The sequence below is a fragment of the Cervus canadensis genome, chromosome 33 (genome assembly GCF_019320065.1).
Source record: "Cervus canadensis isolate Bull #8, Minnesota chromosome 33, ASM1932006v1, whole genome shotgun sequence".
Classification (NCBI taxonomy): Eukaryota; Metazoa; Chordata; class Mammalia; order Artiodactyla; family Cervidae; genus Cervus; species Cervus canadensis.
Genome location: NC_057418.1, coordinates 99,544 through 127,193, shown reverse-complemented (window position 1 = coordinate 127,193; position 27,650 = coordinate 99,544). Strand labels below are relative to the sequence as shown.

At 38.5% G+C, this 27,650-nt stretch overlaps 1 protein-coding gene and 1 pseudogene across 1 annotated transcript; one reads left to right on the top strand and one right to left on the bottom strand.

Moving 5' to 3' along the window:
- Nucleotides 1–7,301: 7,301 nt before the first annotated feature.
- Nucleotides 7,302–8,240, top strand: LOC122434098 (olfactory receptor-like protein OLF2). The gene has a single exon (XM_043457262.1). The coding sequence runs from the start codon at nt 7,302–7,304 to the stop codon at nt 8,238–8,240; it is 939 nt and encodes a 312-aa protein (XP_043313197.1).
- An 11,840-nt stretch (nt 8,241–20,080) lies between these two features.
- On the bottom strand, nt 20,081–21,019 carry LOC122434182 (annotated as a pseudogene).
- Nucleotides 21,020–27,650: the final 6,631 nt, after the last annotated feature.

Below are 27,650 nucleotides of genomic sequence, written 5' to 3'. Positions count from 1 at the left end.
AGGTTTAGGAAGAATTAGTCATCATGGCCCAGATGGGCAGTCAGGTTTATGAAGATAAGATGGAGTTCTGTCTAAACAGTGTAACCTGAGGGAATGTGGTATTTTTAGAGAAAGAGAAGCATCTGAGAAAAATATGTCTGGAAAGAAAACAGATTATGGTGACAATGGTTGACTTCCCTCCCTCCAAGTACACACCAGAGAAATAGAGAATGGAAATAAATTCTTAATGACCACAAACATATCATTTTCCTGTACAAACATGCTGAAATACTTTTAGCAAATACAGAGGGTTTTTGGGATTTTTCTTGCCGATATCTGTCACAGAAGTACATTTGATATTTTCTTATTGAGGTCATCACATAAAGAAGAGAAATACATTAATGAAGGGCATTAATGATAGTAACAGAAATCTCTTTTATGAAAATTATTAATTTAATTGAATTTTGTCTGAAGAATATTCTAGCTTTATAAACACCAATGGGGAATACTATAACAGTAAATAATATGAAGACATAAACAGAAATAACTGAAAATCATTTGTTTTGTATTTATTCCAAGTTAGGATTCAGAACATTCAGAAAACTCAGATCATGGTATCCAGTTCCATCACTTCATGGCAAATAGATGGGGAAACAGTGGAAACAGTGGTTGACTTTATTTTTCTGGGCTCCAAAATCACTGCAGATGGTGATTGCAGCCATGAATTAAAAGACACTTATTCATTGGAAGGAATGTTATGACCAACCTAGACAGCTTATTAAAAAGCAGAAACATTACTTTGCCAACAAAGGTCTGTCTAGTCAAGGCTATGGTTTTTCCAGTGGTCATGTATGGATGTGAGAGTTGGACTATAAAGAAAGCTGAGTGCCAAAAATTGATGTTTTTGAACTGTGGGGTTGGAGAAGACTCTTGAGAGTCTGTTGGACTGCAAGGAGATCCAACCAGACTATCCTAAAGGAGATCAGTCCTGGGTATTCATTGGAAGGGATGATGTTGAAGCTGAAACTTCAATATTTTGGCCACATCATGCGAAGAACTGACTCATTGGAAATGACCCTGAGGTCTTTTTGATTGAGGGCAGGAGGAGAAGGGGACGACAGAGGCTGAGATGGTTGGATGGCATCACCGACTCAATGGACAGAGGTTTGGGTGGACTCTAGGAGTTGGTGATGGACAGGGAGGCCTGGCGTGCTGTGGTTCATGGGGTCGCAGAGCCAGACGCGACTGAGCGACTGAACTGAACTGAACTGAGGATTCAGAATAAATATGAAACTTACTGAATTACTGGAATGCATAAACTGGTACATGCCTTGCACATCTTTTTTTGTTTGTTCACATTTTGCATTTACACATCTGTGGAAATTAAATTAATTGCATTAAGACTGAAATTGTAGAGGGAATACACATGATTATAGTACATTTGGGGAGAATATTTATCAACTATAAGTGTCTAAAGAACAAATAGCGACCTGTGCTCAAAAGTATACAGTAATGACTCACACGTGTGATAGAATATTGCAATAGATGGATAATGCAAAAATCACCTCCTCAAAACTGTCAGGTTGTACAATGTCAAGGGACACCACTTTCTTTACTTCTTATTCCTTCCTGAAACTTCAATGAAGTGGTCCCCCACATCACTTTCTCTTCACTCCAACATTGATTATGTTCGAGTCCATGTGATATAAGTAAAACAGACGCCCTCCCAGTGTGACAGCGCTTCCTAGTTGCCCTCCTCTGCTCTCGGTCATGGCTAGATCCCTCCTTGGTTTAGAAATGGGACTTGTATGATCCATCTGTCCTCTCAGAAATCTAGGAGCCATATGTCATTGTTTTCTGAGTTTTCAAGTGCCACTTTAACATAAAAAACCCATAATATCTGCGAGACTACTTGGAGTTATGTGTGTGTGTGTGTGTGTGTGTGTGTATATATATAATACATATATATAATTATCAGCATAAAACAATACCCATTTATTATCTCACGGTTTCTATGGTTGAGAGTTCAGGCACAGTTTAACTGCGTTTTCTGCTCAGGGTTTCACAACTCTGTGGTCAGGGTGTTGGTCAGGGCTATGTTTTTGTTTTGGTTTTCTGTCGTTTTTTGTTTTTTTCAGTTTTATTTATTTATTTTCTTTACAACATTGTATTGGTTTTGCCATACACTGACATGAATCCACCATGGGTGTACATGTGTTCCCCATTCTGAACCCCCTCCCACCTCCCTCCGCATCCCATCCCTCTGGGTCATCCCAGTGCACCAGCCCCGAGCACCCTGTCTCATGCATTGAAGACAAATTTGTTTCATTATGCTGTATTCAGGAATCTATTTTTGAGATATTTCTATGGAAGTAAAGAAACAATGTCTACAGAATTTCAGGATATTATTCCCTCTGGGCTTCAATTTCTGTTTCACATTATGAGGCTATTAGGTCATGACATATGTGGTAATATGTCAAATCTATAATAACATGCAGTGAAAATTAGATAATATAAAATGAGTATAGGTGAAAAAGAAAAAATTGCAAGTTTTAAGTCATTTTAATATTCGTTGCCCTAAACATCATTTATAGAATTTATTTATTTTTATAATTTTAATTTTATTTATTTATTTATTGGCCTGCCATGTGGTATGTGGGATTTTAACCCACACTCAGGGCGCCAATTGGAACCCTCACCCTCTGTGTTGGAACTGCAGAGTCTTAACTACTGGACCCCCAGGGAAGCTCCCACATAGAATTTGTTTTAAAAAATATCTGACTTTGAGTGGCTGCTATCCAAAAGTCTACAAGCAATAAATGCTGGAGAGGGTGTGAAGAAATGGGAACCCTCTTACACGGCTGGTGGGGATGCAAACTAGTACAGCCACTATGGAGAACAGTGTGGAGATTCCTTAAAAAAAAATGGAAATAGGACTGCCATATGACCCAGCAATTCCACTCCTGGGCATACACACCGAGGAAACCAGATCTGAAAGAGACAAGTGCACCCCAATGTTCATCACAGCACTGTTTATAATAGCCAGGACATGGAAGCAACCTAGATGCCCATCTTCAGAAGAATGGATAAGAAAGCTGTGGTACATATACACAATGGAATATTACTCAACTATTAAAAAGAATACATTTGAATCAGTTCTAATGAGATGGATGAAACTGGAGCCCATTATACAGAGTGAAGTAAGCCAGAAAGATAAAGACCAATACAGTATACTAACGCATATATATGGAATTTAGAAAGATGGTAATGATAACCTTCTATGCAAGACAGAAAAAGAGACACAGATGTATAGAACAGACTTTTGGACTCTATGGGAGAAGGCGAGGGTGGGATGATCTGAGAGAACAGCATCAAAACATGTATATTATTAAGTGTGAAACAGATTTGCCAGTCCAGTTTGGATGCATGAGACAAGTGCTCAGGGCTGGTGCACTGGGATGACCCAGAGGGATGGGATGGGGAGGGAGGTGGGAGGGGGGTTCAGGATGGGGAACACATGTAAATCCATGGCTGATTCATGTCAATGTATGGCAAAAACCACTACAATATTGTAAAGTAATTAGCCTCCAACTAATAAAAATAATTGGGAAAAATAAATAAATAAATATAAATGAATGAAAAAATAAAATAAAAAAATACCCAATTTTGATAAACTATGTTGTTGTTGTTCAGTTGCTAAGTCATGTCCAACTCTTTGTAACCCCATGGGCTGCAGCATGCCAGGCTTCCCTGTCCTTCACCATCTCCTGGGGTTTGCTCAAACTCATGTCCATTGAATCGGTGATGCCATCCAATCATCTCATCCTCTGTCATCCCCTTCTCCTCCTGCTTTCAATCTTTCTCAGCATCAGGGTCATTTCTAATGAGTCATCTCTTCCCATCAGGTGGCCAAAATATTGGAGCTTCAGGCTCAGCATCAATCCTTTCAATGAATATTCAGGACTGATTTCCTTTAGGAAGGACTGATTGATTTCCTTGCTGTCCAAAGGACTCTCAAGAGTCTTCAACATCACAGTTCAAAAGTATCAATTCTTTGATGCTCAGCTTTCTTTATGGTCCAACTCTCACATCCATATATAACTATTGGGAAAACTATAGCTTTGTCTATACTGACATTTGTCAGCAAAGTGATGTCTCTGCTTTTTAATATTTTGCCTAGGTTGGTCATATCTTTTCTCCCAAGGAGAAAGCATCTTTTCATTTCATGGCTGCAGTCACCACCTGCAGTGATTTCGGAGCCCAAGAAAATAAAGTCTGTCACTTTTTCCATTGTTTCCTCATCTATTTGCCATGAAATTATGGGACTGTATGCCATGATCTTACTGTTTTGAATATTAAGTTGAAAATCAGCTTTTTCCCTTTGATCTTTCACCTTCATCAAAAGGCCCTTTAGTTCCTCTTCACTTTCTGCCATAAGGATGGGGTCATCTGCATATCTAAGGTTGTTTATATTTCTACTAGAAATCTTGATTCCAGCTTATGCTTCATCCAGCCCAGCATTTCACATGAGGTACTCTGTATATAAGTTTAATAAGCAGAGTGATAAAATATAGCCTTGACATAACTCCTTTCCCAATTTTGAACTAGTCTGTTGCTCCACGTTTGGTTCTAGCTGTTGCTTCTTGACATGCATACAGTTTCCTTTGAGGCAGGTAATGCGGTCTGGTATTCCCGTCTCTTTAAGGATTTTCCACACAATATGAAAATGCAGAAAGATGATAAACTATATATATTTAATTGCCTCACATCACAGGTTTTATGGTATTAATGATTGAATATACACTAAGTGGTGTTATATATATGTATATGTATAATTCATTATATAATTCATTGTAACATCATTTTTACTTAAAAATTAAAAGCCAAGTAGTGTAGAAAACAAAATCTAGTTATCTGTAGGTAGTGTAAATATGTTCTGATTTTTGCTGTTTTTACAAAATCTTTACTTTGTGGATGTATTTAATGGGATGCCTGTGTGTTTGTGTAATTATGTAAGAGTGAATGGTTGTGCATTTGTTTTGTAATTTATCAAATGGAAATAAAGTGCTTGAATCAGGATTTGTGGACTGGAAATAAGGAATGCTTGTTGATTGTTATCATTTAACTTTAATTGGTATTCCATTTACAATCAACTTACTTGTATGAACTGCCAGATGATAAACTACATCTTGATGTCTGTTAATTATTCCTGAGAGACCAAGGGTTCACCACCCAGGGACCAGACATAGAGATGGTTATATGATCTAGGTCAGGCAGGAGACAATCCTGAATCCTCCAGCAGATAGAACTGCATGCAACAAGCAAGTCAGGAGTTCTGGGAGAGGTACTGATATCTTTCTTATTTCTCTGATATGTGTTTGAGATTTCTTTAGGTTTTTAAGCCTTTTTTTGAAAGAAAGCATGTTATATAAACAAAGGGAAATATGAAATATTCACAAAATTTTATTTTACTTACTTTTCCCAGTCTGTTTATTTCAAATCAATGTATTTATTATTGCTGTTTAGTTTGATAAGTCATATCTGACTCTGCAAACCCATGGATTGTACCACACCAGGCTTCCCAGCCCTTCATTCTCTTCTTGAGTTCGCTCAAATTTATTTGCACCAACTTGTGTTGGTGATGCTAACCACTTCATCCTCTGCTGGACCTTTCTCCTCTTTCCTAACTTATTTTTCCCAGCATCGGGGTCTTTTCCAATGTGTTGGGTTTTTTCCCAACGAGTTGGTTCTGTGCACCAAGTGGCCAAAGTATTGTAGCTTCAGCTTCAGCCCTTCCAGAAAATATTGAGGGTTGATTTCCTTTAGGATTAACTGGTTTGATCTCATTGCAGTCCAAGGGACTCTCAAGAGTCTTCTCCAGCACCACAATTTGAAAGTATCAATTTTTCGGATATACAGATACATACACATAGTCCAACCCTTTTGCAATCCCATGGACTCTAGCCTGCCAGGTTCCTCTGTCCATTGGATTTCCCAGGCAAGAATACTGGAGTGAGTTGCCATTTCCTCCTCCAGGGGATCTGCCTGACCCAGGAGTCACACTCATGTCTTCTGCATCTCCTGCACTGGCAGGCAGATTCTATGTCACTGAGCCACCTAAGAAGCCCTACGTTCAACTCCACTTTTCTTACATTCTCACAGAATGTAAGAGGTTGGGTATGACATGGTGTATCACACAGTTGGTTTAGGTAAAGTATTACAAGAGGATATAAAATTCAATCCCCCGCAAGACAAGTGACTCCTAAATCAAGGATGACTAGCCTCAGAGATATTCAAGAGAAATATGGATCAATTAAAAGAATGAAACTATCAAAATTTTTAGAGACTGGGATGGGGACACAGTTCATGCATGGTTGTCTCTGGGATTCTGGGACTGTGAACATATGAGTATATGTATCATGTGTCTTATGTAACTGATCTTGTGTTGAATACATCATGTTAAGTAGAATAGGCTAGGGCAGAAGGATCCACACAGTAAACCACACTGCCTTTCTGTCATCTGTGCTATCAGCATCTCTACAAGTGGGTCCCAGACGTTCTTCATCATCCCCCCTATGTAACAGCAGCTCTCAGAGGTGAGAATATCAGTCCTGCCTCTCCACTCTAACATTTCATACATAGGCACCCTTCCACCCTCTTATCCAAAAGCTATCACCTTTCCGCTCCAGTGGGTCTTCACAAACTATCTATCTCTCATATACTAAAGTTGAACAGACCTGAGAGTTTAATGGGGAAATTAGTTCTTGTTATGCTCAGAAACTTGCCACAGCTCTTCCTGCTCCACGCTCATGGCAGATGAAGAAATTGCAAAGCAATATATTCATTATCTACATCACTCATTAACTATATTTCTCTATTACAGGATATGACAACATCCATACACCATTGAAACAAAGCAAAGCAGAGATCTTGTCAAAAGACTTGGGTTACCTGGACCAACTAATTGTGAGAATCTTGCCTTCAATCTGAGGACATAAAGTTCTTAATATTAGATTGAAGTAGCAAAAATAGTCGTAAATGCTATACAGATTGATGTGGAAATAGCCTGATTTAGCTTAGATGAATTTGTGCTGCAAACACTACAACTGTATCATTATTATTATCATTTTATCAGTTATATCAAATTGGAAATATTTCCCAAAGGGTCAATTTAACTTCAAGGCATCTTAGCATTATTTATCTCTTCTTCTAATTACTGAAATATATAAACAAATAGCAATTTAGCAATTAAGACAGTAAGATGATATTAACCCTCCACTTCCATTTCCTTTTTCATAACCAGGAATTTTCATGTGTGAGGGATGACTGCTGAGAACTGCACTGTGTTTACTGACTTCATATTCTTAGGACTTTCCAGTAGGCAAGATGTGCAGCAGGGGCTCTTCCTGCTCTTCCTGCTGGTTTATGGTGTGACTGTGGTTGCCAATGTTGGGATGATCCTGCTGATCAAGGTGGACCCCAGACTGCACACACCCATGTATTATTTCCTGAGCAATCTGTCCTTCTGTGACATCTGCTATTCTTCTACTATCTCTCCCAAGATGCTGGCTGATTTCTTATCTGAGCAAAAAAGGATTCCATATGATGTATGTGCCATCCAGATGTACTTTTTTGGAGCCTTTGCAGATGTGGAATGTCTCATGTTGGCTGTCATGGCTTATGACCGTTACATAGCCATTTGCAATCCACTTCTTTATACAATTGCCATGTCCAGGGGAATCTGTACCCAGCTTGTGGTTATTGCCTACATCGTAGGCTTGGTTGATTCGGCAGTCCACACCTTTTGTACATTTCGGTTGTCATTCTGCAAATCCAATATCATCAATCACTTTTTCTGTGACATCCCACCATTACTAGCCCTCTCCTCCTCAGATACATCCATCAATGAGATTGTGATGTTCACTTTTATTGGCTGTGTTGTGGGGACCAGCATTATCACTGTCCTCCTCTCCTACAGTTACATCATAACAACCATCCTTAGGATGAACTCAACAGAGGGGAGACACAAAGCCTTCTCTACATGTGCCTCCCACTTAACCGCTGTGGCTATATTTCATGGCACACTCCTGTTCATGTATTTCAGACCCAGCTCCAGTTACTCCATGGACACAGACAAAACGGCCTCTGTCTTTTACACAGTTGTCATCCCTATGTTAAACCCACTCATCTACAGCTTAAGGAATAAGGATGTAAAAGGTGCCCTAAAAAAAGCAATCAACACTAAATTATGTTCTGGGTGATACAGTACTTTCATCTGAAAATATTTAAAGATTCTAAGAGAAGAAGCATAGGAACTTTGACATAGATTCTCATAGTCTTTCTAGTACAGCTTCTGAATATTTTCCACTACTTACATTGTCACCTAAATCAGTTTAGGGAACAGTCATTACACTAAACTCTCCAAACTAAGGAAGAGTAGTAATAGGATCACTTTTCTGTTTTGCAGAGAGGATTTTTTTACACCTCTTTTTTCTTTTCTTGGAGAAGTCTCATTGAGGTGTCATGCACAGAGCAACCCCTCACCCATGTTAATTTGACTTACCTTCCTAAAGGTTCCTATTTATTTATTTATTTTTAACAATAGGCTTAATCATCTTGCTGAGCTGGAGAGGAGTGTTAATGGGTCAAATTAGGTTTATTTTTATCCTTTAATGTGTTTGTATCACCCTAACAAAGCTCCATCATAACACTTAGAAGCAAATAATTTGTAAGTAAGATGGAATGAGAAATCTCTCTTCCTTGACTAAATATTCCATAAAAATTTGGTCCTTCCTGTCTAATTCACTGTTGCCTACTCATTTACAATGCTTAGCCTTGGGATGCAATTCACAAATATTTATTGAATAGATGAATGAATTAGCCTGAAAAACTAATAGAAAATTGAAACTTTGTAAATTTTTTAAAAAAATCATCATTTCCTTAATTTCATTCTAGTGTGTTCACTTTAGGTGAAATCCATCTGCATTTGTTTTCTTTTGCCTTAATCAAAAATGAGAATCTGGGATAGGAATTATTTGATGTAGAAATCTGCTCAGTTTCTCTTCATTCTGCTTCAGTTATTATCATCAAACATACCCTGATTTTCTAGAAGTCACTGGAGAGGACTTTGTTAATGAAAACTACTTCCTGCCACATCAGTAAACAAAGGAGGTTGCAATCATGAAGCTGTCATAACACAGCTGCCTGGTCAGTGAGCCCTGAGGACACTCAGGATGAGAAAGCACAGAATAGGCTTTCTCAAGATAGGCTGATCCCAGATAGCTAAGATCAGTTCAGTTCAGTTCAGTTCAGTTCAGTCGCTCAGTCGTGTCCAACTCTTTTTGACCGACTGCAGCATGCCAGGCCTCCCTGTCCATCACCAACTCCTGGAGCTTACTGAAACTCATGTCCATTGAGTCGATGATGCCATCTAACCATGTCATCCTCTGTTGTCCCCGTCTCCTCCTGCCTTCAATCTTTCCCAGCATCATAGTCTTTTCCAATGAGTGAGTCCTTCGCATCAGGTGGCCAAAGTATGGGAGTTTCAGCTTCAACATCAGTCCTTCCAATGAATATTCAGGACTGATTTCCTTTAGAATGGACTGGTTGGATCTCCTTGCAGTCCAAGGGACTCTCAAGATATCTAAGGTGCATGTCAAAGGAATAATGTCAGTGAGTCCAAACTGTTGCACCTTCCCATAAACAGAAAAAGTGCTAAATTCTTTAGTTTATCTGGTTTTCTTTTATTAACAATAATATTTTGGTGTTCTGCTTATCTGATCTTTTGTTGCAAAATCTTCTATCTCTCCTGGCTCCCCCTTGCTTCTTCAGAATTTGCCTCTGCAGAACGGTTTCTTAGCACTGTGATGCTGTGTCCCAGGCTTGAAGCCCTCAGAATATCTGCCAAATAAAATTTAACTCTCAACTTTTAGTTTGTGCCTTTTTTCAGTGGACAACTTTATCTCCCCAGTGGGTTCATAGCATTACGCTAGTTAAATAAAATAAAAATAATAAATAATAAATAAATAAATGTAAATATATATATGAATATATATATAAATAAAAAATAATAAAAGAAAGAAAGAAAGAAAGAAACTGAATGTTCTGTTGATGTAATTTAAATTGTAAAGGAAGAGTTGTTAAAATGTATGTCCCTTGTGGTGGGGGGTAGATGCAGGCAGGGGAGAATGAAGTCGTAGGTATATTAACATTCATGTGTCATGATTTATACAGTCTCTCTATATCACCATGAAATAAATAAATTGGAATAATATTCTGAACACAATTGTAATGTTCTGTTTTCCTGGTATCCAGTTAGCAATTAATCCAGCTGTAAAAATAAAACACAATTTTAGGTTCTTGGAAATCTTTTTATTTTTATTGAAATATAGCTATAATGCTCTATTAGTTTCAGGTATACAGCAAAGTGATTCATATCACTTTTTTTGTATATGTTTGCTGTTATGTAATCACTAAATCGTGTGTGACTCTTTCGTGGCCCTATGGACTATAGCCATGTGTTTTTGTCCATGGGATTTCCCAGGCAAGGATACTGGAATGGGCTGCCATTTCCTTCTTCAGGAGATCTTTCTGACACAGGGATTAAACCAGTGTTTCCTGCTAAGCCCATATATATACGTATATATATGTATACTGGTGTGACTAAGGAGGTAAAGAATCTCTACCTGCCAGTGCAGGAGAAAAACAATTAATTAAGCACACACTTGCATTCCTAACACCATTTTCTGCTGTTTAAGACAAAGCATTTGGTTCTCATCACCCTCAGGCTGTCGTTTCCTTCTTCCCCACTGGAAGCCCGCATTTGCCAAGCCTATGTCACCACTGATCTGTGTGGACAGAACCCACTCTGTAGTGTAGTTTCCACTGCCATGGGTGAGCTGAGGTTTGGTTTTATAGACAGGGCACCGTCCACTGTACAAGGCTCCCCTCTACCCCATCTGGAGTAATGGGGGCACACTGACTGCTCCTCCAACTCGTCTGAAAAGCAAACACAAAAAGGTTCTTCTGTATTTCTTTAAGTGGCTTTACATAAATAATCTGGCCACTCTCTTACCTGCAAATTGTAGGAATTTATGTGAATTTCTCATTCCCTTGTAATTTTATTGTGCTTCATTTTGCTCTATGTGTGTGCTCACTCAGTTGTGTCTGATTCTTTGTGATCCTATGGACTACAGCCCACCAGGCTTCTCTGTCCATTGGATACCGGAGTGGGTTGCCATTTCCTCCTCCAGAGGATCTTCCCAACCCAAGAATCGAACCCTTGTCTCCTGTGGCTCCTATATTGGCAATCGGATTCTTTACCATTAAACCATCAAGGAGCCACCCCCACCCCACACACACACAGGCATCGTTGCTCTAAATCACATTTAAATCCTTCTATATCAATCCATGAATTTTTCAATCTCCACGCAATTTCTTATTTATTTATTTTTTTCCTGTATTGTCTCTCATTCACTCTTCTCTGCTTGCCAAATTCTTCATATGGATTCAATTAATCCTCCCTTTCTCTGTTTTGTACCCAGAGTACCAGCTAGCATGCCTACCTAGAGGAAGTGTTTTTATTGAGTTAAAATTCTCGGTCAATCCTGGCCTTGGACAGCCAAAATTCCACTTGAACGTGATGCACAGATAACACATATTGGAGTCAATGTCATTCATCATTGACTTTCTACCTACATGTGGTGAAATGAAATGCCTGCTGTTGTATTGATAAACAAGAAATGTCACAGCCATCTGTGATTTCTGGCCTCCAAATGTGACTGAGGGCTCCCAAAACCGAGAGCCAGCTGACGCTGCCACCCCCACAGGTGTTCACTAAGGAGCTCAGGGAATGCAAGCAGCAGCCATCTGCCACATCGGCCACTCCTTAAGGTGAATGAGGAATTAAGGATGCAAACAATCAGGAGACAGAATTTGGCCCCAGATAGCAAGCTCTGGGAGTTGGTGATGGGCAGGGAAGCCTGGCGTGCTGCAGTCCATGGACTGAGCTACTGAACTGGACTGAGCTGAAGTGTATATGGAAGGAATGAATTCAGTGAGCCCAGAGGCTTGCATCTTTCTGTATGCAGAAGAACGATAAACTCCTTAACTTGATATCTGATTTTCTCTACCTCACAATAATCTCTGATGTTCAGATTCCCTGTCCCCTTTGTTGCAAACTTGTATAAAGCCTGACTCTCCCTCCTGCCACCTTGAAGCGGTTTTCTCATGACTACTGAGATGGTGCCTCCTAGTCTTAGAGTCCTTAACATTCCCATCAAGTCCTTAACATTCCCATCAATTTTATGTATATTAATCTACCATTTTGAAAGTCATAATATATTTTTGCTTGAGATGTTCTTAAGAAATAGAAAAACACATTACATCATTTCTTTTGTGTTTACCTGACTCCTCAGTAAAACTCTAATTGCTCAGGTAAGTGTTCCCATTGGGATTTGGATATCAGAGTGTGTGATCCTGAGATCTGAGATTAGAAAGCTAATATCAAAAAGTCTACCTTCAGGTTGTGACTATGTTATTTTCTAGTTGACAATGTTTACTTAAAAACCTTCTAATTCTCAATGCCTGTATAGGTACATTTGGCTTCATTTCAGTTCGTCCCACTGTCTGTCACATAGAACTTCTATTAACTGATAAATTGCTTTGAACAGGTTAAATGAGATAGTATCTTCCTCCAGTTTTATGTATAATAATTTTGAAAGTCATAATATATTTTTGTGTGAGATATTCTTAAGATATAGAAAAACACGCTATATCATTTCCTTTGTGTTTACTCAACTCTTCAGTAGAACTCTAATTGCTCAGGTAAGTTTTCTCATTGGGATTTGGATATCAGAGTGTGTGATCCTGAGATCTGAGATTACAAAGCTAATCTCAAAAGCTTCAAAGAAACATATAAAAGGTTTTGCATTACCCTAAGGAACTTCAGTCTTTCCAAGGAAGGCACAGATTTCTTCTATGAACACAGAAGACCTGCCCAAATGTGTTGTAAAAATTAGACAATGGATCAATTTTTCCTTTTAAATACTTAAGTGCTAAAATTGATTTTTCCAGTGAAAAGTGAACTGATACTGACAAAAGTGTAGAAAGAAGGTGAATGAAATAGATAATAATCTGGTAAGTGTTCTTACATTAATCCTAGGCTATTAGAACTTGATGGGAGTTTAAGTGCTTATCTTACTTTTTTTTTTTTTTTTAAACTCACAGCTCAGTTATGTCTGACTCTTTGAGACCCCATGGACTATAATCTGCCAGACTCCTTGGTCCATGGGTTTGGCCAGGCAAGAATACTGCTATTTCCTTCTCCAGGGGATCTTCCCAACCTAGAGATCGAACCTAGGTCTCCTGTATTTCAGGCAGACTTTTCTTCTCTGAGCCACTAGGGAAGCTCACTTATTTTACACATAGAAACTGATGTTTTGAGGATAAACATACTTAGGGTAGTACAGGTTTTAAATTCTGAAAATATATCTAACAGAAACAATAGCAGAAACAAAAACTTAATGTTTGACACATGATAGTGTTAAAGAATCTGCCTGACAATGCAGAAGACCTAGGTTTGATCTCTGGGTCAGGAAGATCCCCTGGAGAAGGAAATGGCAACCCAATGTAGTATTCTTGCTTGGGAAACTGCGAAGACAGAGAAGCCTGGTGGGCTACAATCCACGGGGTCACAAAAGAGTAGGACAAAACTTTGCAACTAAACAACAACAGCAATCCTTAAAACAAAGCTCACCATTACTGGACTATGCTTAGGAATCAGAATTAAATATTGCACAATTATCTTTATCTTTCTGGCTTACTTGCATACTAACACATATATATGGAATTTAGAAAGATGGTAATGATAACCCTATATGCAAAACAGAAAAAGAGACACAGAGGTACAGAACAGACTTTTGGACTCTGTGGGAGAAGGCGAGGGTGGGATTTTTCGAGAGAACAGCAGGTATATTATCTATGGTGAAACAGACCACCGGCCCAGGTGGGATGCATGAGACAGGTGCTCGGGCCAGGTGCACTGGGAGGACCCAGGGGAATCGGGTGGGGGGAAGGGAGGTGGGAGGGGGGATCGGGATGGGGAATACATGTAACTCCATGGCTGATTCATGTCAATGTATGACAAAACCCACTGCAATGTTGTGAAGTAATTAGCCTCCAACTAATAAAAATAATTGAAAAAAAATATTGCACAATTATATATCATTTATTTTTAAAGAATGGATGAATTAAATTAAATCAATTAAAGCTGAACTGATTTTTATATTATAGTGTTTGTCCTATCTTATGGTAATGCATTGATATCAACAACTATCAATACACAAGTGAAAAGACTCAGGCAGATAAGAGAGCTGACTTTAAGGGAGAAGAAAAAATAATGTTTAAAAAATAATGATCTGATCCATGCCAGCCCCTTGCTCTTGGACCGGAGTCCCTAGCTCTGATTATGCTATAATCTTATTTTTGCATTTCCTAACAATTTTGGGGATTTGATCCACAGTCCTTCCTACTGCTTAGAGTTCTAAGCATTTCTCTGGCTTCATACTAGGCTCTTCTTATAGTCTCTGAAAGATCTCAAAGGGTGTCCTGGGCCACCTGCATCAAAATCATCTAGATTACTTGTGAAAAAAAAAAAAAAGATTTTCAGGCTCTTACCTAGATATCCTGATGTCTAGAAAGATTATTAAAATTAAAAGATGCTTGCTCCTTGCAAGGAAAGCTATGACAAACCTAGACAGCATATTAAAAAGTAAAATGATTACTTTGCTGACAAAAATCCATAGTCAAAGTTATGGTTTTTCCAGTACTCATGTACAGATGTGAGAGCTGGACCATAAAGAAGGCTGAGTGTTAAAGAACTGATGCTTTCAAATTGTGGTGCTAAAGAAAACTCTTGAGGGTCCCTTGGACAGCAAAGAGACCAAACCAGTCAATCCTAAAGGAAATCAACCCTGAATATTCATTGAAGGACTGATGCTGAAGCTGAAGTTCCAGTACTTTGGCCACCTTACGAGAAGAGCGGACTCATTGGAAAAGACTGAGACACTGGAAAAGACTGAAGGCAAAAGGAGAAGAGGGCGGCAGAGGATTAGACGGTTAGATAGTATCACCGACTCAAAGGACATGAATCAGAGCAAGCTCAGGGAGATAGTGAGGGACAGGGAAGCCTGGCTACCACAGTCCATGGGCTTGCAGACACATGACTCAGTGACTAAAAACAGCAAAAAAGAGATATTATAGAAGTGGGAAAGGATGCTGGAATTGAATTTCTAAAGATCTCTACCAGTAATTCTCATGTGTTCTAAAGTTTGAAGACCACAGCTATATATTATTTCCATCAAAATATTCATATGTTTCATGACTTCAAGAGTTGCTTTGCTGTAGTATCTCCCCATGTCCTCTCACCTGATTTAAGTTCTATACCTCCTTCTAGGTGGTACTTCCTCTGGGGTATTTGTCAATTTGAAATCAGTTGGAGCATGTATCATTCAGTTAAAACTAAAGAATTGTACATGAGTTATCCTCTTTCATTAATAAATCAAACTAATCACCATCTCTAAAAAAATAAATAAAAATAATGATATTACTCAACCATTAAAAATAATGAAATAATGCTATTTGCAGAAGCATGGACCTAGACAGTGTCATGCTGAGTAAAGTAATTCAGACAGAGAAGGAGAAATATCATATGGCATCCTTTTTATGCAGAATTGAAAAAGAATTAATACAAATGAACTTATAAAAAACAGAAAGAGATGTACAGACTTAGAGAATGAACTAATGGTTACCAGTGGAAAAGAGTAGGGGGGAGGAGAATGGGATTTGGGGATGAACATGTACACACTGCTGTATTTAAAATGGATTATCAGCAAGGACCTACTGCATAGCACTGGGAACTCTGTGTAATGTTATGTGGCTGCCTGGATGAGAGGAGAGTTTGAGGGGGAATGGATACTTGCATGTGTATGGCTGAGTCCTTCTCTGTTCACCTAAAACTATCACTACATTGTTTGTTAATCAGATATACCTCAATACAAATAAAAAAGTTTAAAGAAATTAAAATAAAGGGAAAAAAGAAAAAGTGACTAAGGACGTCCCTGGCAGGTGAGCACATTGAGTTTTGGGGAAATAACTATATTATTTACAATAATCTTCCAAGCTCCACCATTTCTAACATTTCAATTTCGGGGAAGGTAGTGTTTATTGAAGAATGTCCAGTGTAGAGAATGTCCAAACTCAGGACCTGTTCTTTGATTGCAAAGCTATGTAGCCCTGGACTGTTCATTGGGCTGGAATCATCAGTTCCTTCTCAATAAAACTGAGAGATGATCAGCCCTGTTTAAAGAACTGTGAGACTTAAATTAGATGAGAAAGTTTACTTTGAAAATTATAAGATGCAGATGTATTTATGTCAGATACACACATTTACCCAGAATTTACCTAATCCACCTAGAAACAGAACAAATGCAGAAAAATAGCTGCTGAGCAATGCAGAATCTACAATTATTATTGTGTCTGTAGTTCATTTTCTGTGCCCGTATTGTGCTTATTAACTCTAAATGTATACACAGTTTTAATATGACATTTAGTTTTGTTAAGAACTTGGAACAAATTAAGGATAGGATGGGAGGTTAAGATTTTTGTAATGTGCTTAGATTATGTTCTGAGACAGAACATATGAGATGAAAATGAAAATGTATTCAAATCTAAAGTTATTTAAATACTGAGTTTGTAGGAACCATGAATAATGTGAATTGTTAAAGAAAAAATATATTTGTGTATATAACATATATGCACACATATTTAACTTATCTTTAACTTTTGTAGGCAGGAGACAGTGAGGTACAGGGAAGCCTGGCATGCTACAGTCCATGGAGTCTTAAAGAATCAGACACTACTTAGTGACTAAACAACAATAACAATGCATATAGCATGCATAGGCATCAAAGATTTTACTTACTTTATTCAATATGTAGCATGTTATAAAATGCACACAGCATAACTCAAAGAACCACAATATTATAAATCAGGAATTCACAAATAAACTGACAAATAGATGTAAAGCTGGATTTTTGCCATCAGCAGAGAGAGAAATCAATTATCTCTATCCTAGGCAAAATGTGCCTGTCTATAGACAAGTGTCACTTGAATTGCTATGGGTTATCTACAATTTACAGAGCTGTGGACTAAAGCAATGGCAAGGAAATGCAGAGATAATATAGAGAGGTAGGTGGGTGAGCATTTGTAACATCTCTTTTTTTTTAATACAGATAGTATAATTTTATTGTCTTTTTGTCTTTTTTTTCATTTATTTTTATTAGTTGGAGGCTAATTACTTTACAATATTGTAGTGGTTTTGTAGGTCATGATGAACTGCAGACCACCATAGGCTGCATTCAAACATTGCTCTGTTCACCAGGACCTACATTGTCATTACGAAATATAATAGGACTTCTAAACTTTGCCTGTCATATACAAAATCTTCATCCTTGAGGGCTTAGTGTCTGAAGTCACACCAGAGTTTTGCCAAGTATCAGAGAAGGTTAAGAATATTGAGCCTCCTTTCCTGAGAAGAATAATAGCTGATCACACGTACTTTGCACATTTTGAATACAACTGTTAACGCATTTGGTTTTTATTAAAATAGGTTAGGTAAGTACAGTTATGAACCTTTACTAATAAGGTGACTGAGGCAAAGACAGGTGTTACTTGCATAAAATCGTAAGTGGAGTCCCTGATAGGATGAGCCTACATGCTGCATTTGGGTTTCTGCCATCCACGTGATTCTGTGTGGAAGAGCAGAGCTACTACACAGTTCTGAATGGCATCCCTCCTGCTCAGTGCCAAGACCATTTAATGGGTTTCCCTGACGGATCTCTCCCAGGTCTGCTCCTTCTCTAACTATATGAATGATGTCCCTAAACCAACAGTGTTCAAAGGAAAGGCTGTGGTTTTTGTCTTCGGATATACAAAATGTTTCAAAAATTCCTTGAAAATAATTAGTTACAATAATTGGTTTCCAAATTCTTGACAATTTATGTGGCCTTCCCTAAATTGATCCATCTGATAAGTTCCTGAGTTTGAGGAGTGTTTCTGTATCTTCTTTCTATCTGGCACTGTCACTGTTCCTTTTCTGTCATTTTTTCAAAAGCAAAGATTCCTCTTTTCCATTCACATAATACCCTCAATTAGAAAAGCAAAATCAATTTTCCAAAACCTAAACACAAGAACACTGTGGAATATTACTTTCCAAGAAGCCTAAACTGTGCTTCAAACCTATGGTTTGACTTCTTATTTCTCTTCTTATATATATAAAATTATATATATATACATATATATATTCATGGAAAATTATGACATTAGATGTGTTTTACCCCCAATACAGTGATGTTATGAAATTGAATATTAATAGATTGTTATTAGTTTGAAATTCTTAATACACCATAAACTTGTTTTCACAAAGTGTATCATCTGAAGAAGGCTGTATATTGTCAAGGCTATATATTGTCACCCTGCTTATTTAACTTATATGCAGAGTGCATTATGAGAAATGCTGGGCTGGAAGAAGCACAAGCTAGAATCAAGATTGCTGGGAAAGATATCAATAATCTCAGATATGTAGATGATACCACCCTTAGGGCAGAAAGTGAAGAAGAACTAAAGAGCCTCTTGATGAAAGTGAAAGAGGAGAGTGAAAAAGTTGGCTTAAAGCTCAACATTCAGAAAAGTAAGATCATGGCATCTGGTCCCATCACTTCATGACAAATAGATGGGGAAACAGTGGAAACAGTGGCTGACTTTATTTTCTGGGCTCCAAAATCACTGCATATGGTGATTGCAGCCATGAAATTAAAAGACACTTACTCCTTGGAAGGAAAGTTATGACCAACCTAGACAGCATATTAAAAAGAAGAGACATTACTTTGTCAACAAAGGTCCATCTAGTCAAGGCTATGGTTTTTCCAGTGGTCATGTATGGATGTGAGAGTTGGACTGTAAAGAAAGCTGAGTGCTGAAGAATTGACACTTTTGAACTGTGGTGTTGGAGAAGACTCTTGAGAGTCCCTTGGACTGCAAGGAAATTCAACCAGTCCATCCTAAAGGAGATCAGTCCCGGGTGTTCATTGGTAGGACTGATGGCTGAAGCTGAAACTCCAATACTTTGGCCACCTGATGCGAAGAGTTGACTCATTAGAAAAGACCCTGATGCTGGGAAAGATTGAGGGCAGGAGGAGAAGGGGACGGCAGAGGATGAGATGGTTGGATGGCATCACCGACTCGATGGACATGGGTTTGAGTAGACTCCGGGAGTTGGTGATGCTGGGGAGTTAGGGAGGCCTGGCATGCTGTGGTTCATGGGGTTGCAAAGAGTCGGACACGAATGAGTGACTGAACTGAACTGAACTGAACTGAACTGAAGAAGGGAGTCTCATGACAAAAACACAAAACCAAAATCTATACAGAGCATCATTGTCAGTGGCCCTTTATATGTCCGGGAAACACATTCACAGGAAAGCTGCTTTGCATGGCAGGTGTTTTACATAAATTATTTAAATATAAAAATTATTGAAATGTATTTCATAGTCATTAGTCATAAATTGAGTAACATAAATATGCAGTTTTGTTTGATGAACTGTATTTAAACCACATAAAACAGCATTTTAGAAGAATATCAGAAAGGTGGAATGACATCAACAATATGTTAAATTTTCTAACTTTCAAATTTCATTGTTTTAATCAATTTTTTATTCTATGTGGAAGAATAGCAGTCATGTTTAATTGTTATATAATAAGCAGTACTTAATACTAAGTACATAATGAGGATACATAATTACTCATTCATTTATTCACTCATGTTTAAACATATTTATTATAGGCTTGCCCAGAGATAAGTACTATTTTAGGTACTGCAGGAAGAAAAAAAGAATGTTCCTTTGTCAAAAATTTATATTTAAGGGGAACAGTTTAATAGATTAATGTCTTAGTCATCTATAAAAACCTCATGTAAATATATGCTACACGTCTTGGAAGGCTCTTTTCCCATTGTTAATAGGCATTGAAGACTTCTTTGGACATTGGTTCAGTGAAATGAGGCTTTTGTGTCTATTAATTTTCGGAAGGCATCATTCACATCTTTATTCCTCAGGCTGTAGATCAGAGGGTTCAGCATGGGGTTGACCACTGTATAGAACACAGAGGCCACCTTGACAGTTTGTCACAAGTTCTTGGAATTGGGCACACAGTAGAGAGAAAGGATGGTCCCATGGAAGATGGTAATGGCAGTCAGGTGAGACGCACAGGTGGAGAAAGCTTTGCAACATCCACTGGCAGAACGGATGTTTAGCACAGTGACAAAAATAAAGACATAGGAAGTGAGGATGATCAGAAGTGTACTCACCTCGTTGAAGGCGGCGAAGCCAAAGAGCAGCCGGTTGGGGGTGTGTGTATTGGAGCTTGAGACAGCAATGAGAGCAGTGTATTCACAGAAAAAGTGGTTGACCATCTTATGTCCAGAAAAGTTTAGTTGGAGGGCATAGCAAAGGAGTACCAATGGGCCAAACATGCCCCAGAGATATGACCCAGCCACCAGCAGGGCACACAGCCTCTGTGACATGACCACTGTGTAAAGCAGAGGGTTACAGGTGGCCACGAAGCGGTCATAGGCCATCGCTGCCAGCAAGAAGGACTCAGTCACCACAGCAATGCAGGACAGGAAGAACTGCAGCATGCAGCTACTGTAGAAGATGCTCTTATCGGCCATGACCAAGTTCTCGAGCAGCTTGGGAGTAACAATGGAAGAGTAACAAAAATCAACAAAAGAAACATGACTAAGGAAAAAGTACATGGGGGTGTGAAACTTAGGGTTAATTTTGATGATTACCATCATGCTCAGATTTCCTACCACGGTGATAATGTACATGATCAGAAACATGAGGAACAGAGGAATCTGAAGCCCTGGATAATCTGTGAAACCCAAGAGGGCAAACGTTGTCTCCAGACTCAGATTTTTTGTAGTCATCACTATGATGCCTTTGAAAAGAAAAAATGGGAGAAGGGAGTTTTTCTTGACAAAGAGGAGATTTACAGAAATAAGTGAAAATCATACTATGACTTTCTGTGATGGACTAAATAAAATGAAAGGAGTTATTAGTTCTAACTTTTTCCATTTACAACATTCCTTATATAGATAACTACTGTGGATGGATCTACCAATCCAACTGAGTCTCTGAACTGTTTTTGCATATCCATTGCAGCTGGTATTTTCCTAGACATACTTAACACATTGAAGTGAGTACATTCACTCATCAGCTAGTAGCATAGTATGCACACAACTGATAGAAAATATTTGCACATGAATGCATAAGCAAATGAAAGTGTCTAAGAAAAACGTGAGATGTTTGCCTCAAATAACAACATACATTGTTACTGTATTTTGCTCGCATACACAAATCAATTAAAGCCTTGAAGAGAATATGTTTGTCTTCTAAGTATCAAGAAAAATAATAGAGACATCTAAGAAGAGAGTATCAGTTCAGTCAGTTCAGTTCAGTTGCTCAGTCGTGTCTGACTCTTTGTGACCCCATGAATCGCAGCACACCAGGCCTCCCTGTCCATCACAAACTCCCGGAGTTTACCCAAACTCATTCCCATCGAGTCGGTGATACCATTCAACCATCTCATCCTCTGTCATCCCCTTCTCCACCTGCCCCCAAATCCCTCCCAGCATCAGGGTCTTTTCCAGTGAGTCAACTCTTCGCATCAGGTGGCCAAAGTATTGGAGTTTCAACTTCAGCATCAGTCCTTCCAATGAACACCCAGGACTTATCTCCTTCAGGATAGTCTGGTTGGATCTCCTTGCAGTCCAAGGGACTCTCAAGAGTCTTCTCCAACACCACAGTTCAAAAGCATCAATTTTTCAGTGCTCAGCTTTCTTCACAGTCCAACTCTCATATCCATAAATGACCACTGGAAAAACTATAGCCTTGACTGGACAGACCTTTGTTGGCAAAGTAATGTCTCTGCTTTTTAATATGCTATCTAGGTTGGTCATAACTTTCCTTCCAAGGAGTAAGCATCTTTTAATTTCAAGAAGAGAGCATAGCAATCCCATTTTAGCATGTTTTGTTCAGTAAAGGATACTTCTCTCCTGGGACAGCTTCACTGCTGAGGAGGACAATGACTCGTTTTGAATTCTAAGTGGAGTGTACACTGTATCAGGATTTATAGCTTTTGGCTTAACTTCTATTACAGACCTAGACATTGCATACATGTCTCTTAAGGGTCTCAAGATTTATCAGGTAAGAGTTCTCTCAGAATTAACTACTTCTCATTTTTGTAAAAGTTTATATATCAATTTAAACTACACATAAATAAATATGTATAAATGCCCATTTCCCAGTAGCAAGTTTATTCTCTTCTTTGTGAAATAGTTGTCAGGGGTCTTGAAGCATGGTTGCTAATTTGTTTCTTTAATATTATTGGACTCAGAATTGGCTAGCATTTACAGTGATTTAACATAAAAAGAAAAGTGAAAAGAAAACCTCAGTTACCATTTCAAGAAAATAATATTTGTACTGTGTCATAAACAACTTCAAAAACTTACCTGCAACAGAGAAGCAGGCCTCCACCGTCCTGTTTTTCTGTGGGCTGAGTGTAACTGGGAGACCAAGACCCTCACATCTGACTGTAGCCCTGGAGACTCAAACCCAGGAGGACCACTAGCAACATTTTACTCAAGAGCATCAAAACAGATCATTAAGGCAAATGGTAGGTCTCATATCATTTTTAATGACTAGAGCTTTTTTGGAATTACACAGAAATGTGTGGCTTGAAATTGGCTGCTTGGCTTTGTTTCCATGTAATTGAAATGCCCCTGGAATGAATGACACTCAAATAAAGCTAAGGGAAAGATCCTTAATGATGTCTAAAATTGGAAGCTTACTTACATAGTTTTCTTGGCAATTTGGTCTGTCTGTTTCTTGAGTATATGTTTAATATTTATTCTTTCTTGGATTTACTTACTGTTTTCCAAAAAATTTAAAAGATTTAGATATAATTTTCCAACTTTTTTTCACACCTGATATGCCCAGTGTTGCAATTATTTTCCTAGAAAGCATCCTGTCAGAAATATATTTCATGTTTGAGTTATAATGAACAGGACACAAGTCAATTCACAGTCAGCTACATCAGCAATAAGTGAACAATGAACTTCCAGATGCTCCAGCTGGTTTTAGAAAAGGCAGATCGAATTGCCAACATCTGCCGGATCACTGAAAAAGCAAGACAGTTAAAAAAAAAACCCCATTTATTTCTGCTTTATTGACTATGCCAAAACATTTAACTATGTGGATCACAATAAACTGTGGAAAATTCTGAAAGAGATGGGAATACCTGACCACCTGACCCGCCTCTTGAGAAACCTGTATGCAGGTCAGAAAGCAAGTTAGAACTGGACATGAGACAACAAACTGGTTCCAAATAGGAAAAGGAATATGTCAAGGCTGTATATTGGCTCCCTACTTATTTAACTTGTATGCAGAGTACATCATGAGAAATGCCGGGCTGGAAGAAGCACAAGCTGGAATCAAGATTGCTGGGAGAAATATCAATAACCTCAGATATGCAGATGACACCACCCCTATTGCAGAAAGGGAAGAGGAACTAAAAAGCCTCTTGATGAAAGTGAAAGAGGAGAGTGGAAAAAGTTGGCTTAAAGCTCAACATTCAGAAAACTAAGATCATGGCATCTGGTCCCATCACTTCATGACAAATAGATGGGGAAACAGTGGAAACAGTGGCTGACTTTATTTCTCTGGACTCCAAAATCACTGTAAATGGTGACTGCAGCCATGAAATTAAAAAGACACTTACTCTTTGGAAGGAAAGTTATGACCAACCTAGACAGCATATTAAAAAGAAGAGACATTACTTTGTCAACAAAGGTCCATCTAGTCAAGGCTATCGTTTTCCCAGTGGTCATGCATGGATGTGAGAGTTGGACTGTAAAGAAAGCTTAGTGCCAAAGAATTGATGCTTTTGAACTGCAGTGTTGGAGAAGACTCTTGAGAGTCCCTTGGACTGCAAGGAGATCCAACCAGTCCATCCTACAGGAGATCAGTCCTGGGTGTTCATTGGTAGGACTGATGCTGAAGTTGAAACTACAATACTTTGGCCACCTCATGTGAGCAGCTGTCTCATTTGAAAAGACCCTGATGCTGGGAAAGATTGAGGGCGGAAGGAGAAGGGGACGACAGAGGATGAGATGGTTGCATGGTATCACCGACTCAATGGACATGGGTTTGGGTGGACTCCAGGAGTTGGTTATGGACAGGGAGGCCTGGCGTGCTGCGGTTCATGGGGTCGCAAAGAGTCGGACACAACTGAGCAACTGAACTGAACTGAACTCACCCTGTGTGTCATGCCATCTCCTATGATGTACAGGGAAGGCTGACTTGCTGCAGTCCATTGGTCACACAGTCAGAGACAAATGAGTGACTGAACTGAACTGATGATGGGATCATTAATATTTGATTTCCACCCAATTGAAATCAGACAAAGACACTACCCTGATCTCTCTGTCTTCGTGGCTGAACTCACTGTTGACCTCTTCCCTCATCTGTTTGTATAAAATATGTAATACATACATTTCATCTTCCATATAGCTCAGATAACAATTTGCCAGTTCCATGAAACTGTACCCCTTTTATTAGTAAATCAGTTTGTGAAAAGTGGTCTAGGTGATTTTTTAATAATACTCAAATAGACCTTTATCTTACATTTTAATAAAATTTTGTCACTTTTAATTGACAAATGAGAGAGGAATTTAGGTTTACCTCTGTCAATTTTCTGAAACAGTGTAGTTTACCCTCCTCTAGTGTAATCGCATCCAGAATAACTAGATTGCTTTCCTCTAGTACGGTATAACTATAACCTATAACATTACCCTTGTAGGATTAAGAGAAAGCTCCAGAGGCATCCATACCATGACTACTTTTTCCCATGATTTTCCTAGAGTGAGGTCAGTTTAAGTAATACAGAGCTGCTTTGAAAATACTAATGTCCTGGATTTCTGCTTTTCTTGTGATATTCTTGCCCCATATGTTTGGCTAAGAGATTCATCAGTGTATTAAGTTGCGGTCATATGTTTTAGCCTCTGATCATGCATCTTTAAAAGGTTTAATATTCCTATTGTTACTGTTAAAAATTTGCCACAAACTTAGTGGTCTATAGCAATTCATAATTATGATCTTGCTGGCAAGAAGTCCACAATGAGTCTTATGGGGCTTGAGACAAGAATGCTCACAACTCTTTCCTTCTGGAGATTCCAGGAACCATTCATCCTTCTCTTCTTCCTGCTTCTGGGGGCTGCTGGCACTCCTTGACTTGCAGCAGCCTCACTCCAGTCTCTGGTCCATTGTCACATTTTCATCTCCTCTGTAACAAATCTCCCCCACCAGCCTCTTATAAAGACACTTATATTTAGTACTCAGATCATCTTCCTGTCTCAAAGTCCTTATCACAGCCGTAAAGTCCCCTTGTAATAGAAGGTCACACTCACAGATTCCAGAGTTTAGAGCCTGAGTGACTTTGGGGGATATTATTCAGTCTCTCACAGTTATTTTCTAATTTTGTCCTGAGAAGACTTTTGAAGTATGTATGTATTTGTGTGTATGCATATGTATGTATTTGTGTATGCTCACACTGTCAGGCATGTATTTATCTATCCTCCTCTTCCACTAAGCTATACAAGGTATTGGACAATGATACTCGTTATGAGGAAATAACCAACCCCACCTCTCAGGACTTTGCTGCTGTTATAGTCCTCTACTGTTTCTGCACTTATTTGAAAATTCTGTCTTCTGTTTATATCATCTTCTCCATTTAAGAGATGAAATTTTCTACTTCTATTTCCTACCTTTATTGAGGCATACTATTTTCTAGCTTTATTAGCTTAAAACACTACATAATTTTATGTGTACAATGGGATGATTTGACATACACATGTATTGGAAAACATTAAAGTTAGTTAACATATCTGTCATCTCACGTAGTTACAAGTGTGTGTGTGTGATGAGAGCATTAAGATCAACTCTTTAGAAACTTTCAAGTATACACTAGAGTACTTTTTAACTATAGTCACGATGCTGTACATTAGATCTTCAGAACTTATGACCTTCTTTTTTTCTGGAAAACTTTATTTATTTTAATTGAAGGCTAATTATTTTACAATATTGTAGTGGTTTTTGCCATACACTGACATGAATCAGCATTGGGTGCACACGCATTCCCCATCCTGAACCCCCCTCCCACCTCCCTCCCCATTCCATCCCTCAGGGTCATCCCAGTGCACCAGCCCCGAGCACCCTGTATCATGCATCGAACCTGGACTGGTGAACTTATTGTCTTATAACTGGAAGTTGCACCCTTAGACCAATATCTCCCTGCTTCCCTCACTCCCTAACCCTTGCAAACCACTATTAAACTTTGCTTCTATGAGCTCATTTTTTTCTGATTCCACATATAAGTGAGATGACATGGCATTTGTCTTTCTTTGTCTTAGTTTATTTAGCATGTTGCCCTCAAGATTCATCCATGTTGTTGCAAATGGCAGGGTTTCCTTCTTTTCTATACCTGAATAATATTATATATTATTATACATACTCATAAAATTCTTAATCCTTTCATTTGTCAATGGACACTTATGATACTTGTATGGTTTCCATGTCTTGGCTATTGTGAATAATGCTGCAATGAATGTAAGGGTGCAGATATCTCTTCAAGGTAAATTGATTTCACTTCCTTTGGACGTGTACTCAAAAGTGAGATTACCAGATCACATGGTAGTTCTATGTTCATTATTATGTACCTTTTTCTATGCAGTCATCAACAGTGCACCAAGATTCTGTTTTCTCTTCACTAGCAGCAAATTCTTGCTAGCATTTTCTCTCTTCTCTCTCTCTTTTTTTGTCTTTCTGTTTAGTTTTTGGATAATAGCCATTCTTAAAAAGTTGTTGCTGCTGCTGAGTTGCTTCAGTCGTGTCCGACTCTGTGCAACCCCATAGACAGCAGCCTATAAGTCTCCTCAGTCCCTGGGATTCCCCAGGCAAGAACACTGGAGTGGGTTGCCATTTCCTTCTCCAATGCGTGAAAGTGAAGTCTCTTAGTTGTGTCCAACTCTTAACAACCCCATGGACTATAGCCCACCAGGCTCCTCTGTCCATGGGATTTTCCAGGCAAGAGTACTGGAGTGGGTTACCACTTTCTTCTCCAAAAGGTGTTAGATGATATTTCATTTTGGGTTTAATTTGTATTTCCCTAATTATCAGTAATTTTGAACATGTCTTCATGTATCTTTTGGCTATGTGTATGTTTTCTTTAGAAATAAGCTGCTTCTCTTCTGGAAAAAAATATCATTATAATTATGTTGTAAATCAAGGTGACTCTGCCTTTTGGCTAGGACTTTAATTTTTTCAGTGAGTTAAACATTTCAGAATACTAAATAGTAAGGTCAGTTAAAGAGCAGTTTCATCTTTTAATTTTCTAGAGCCTGCTTTTTTCTTTACCAATATATCATTGGATAAAAACCATTTACCATTCACAGCACTTCTAAATCTTCCACATGTGAAATGTCTAAATGGTTTTGGATTTAC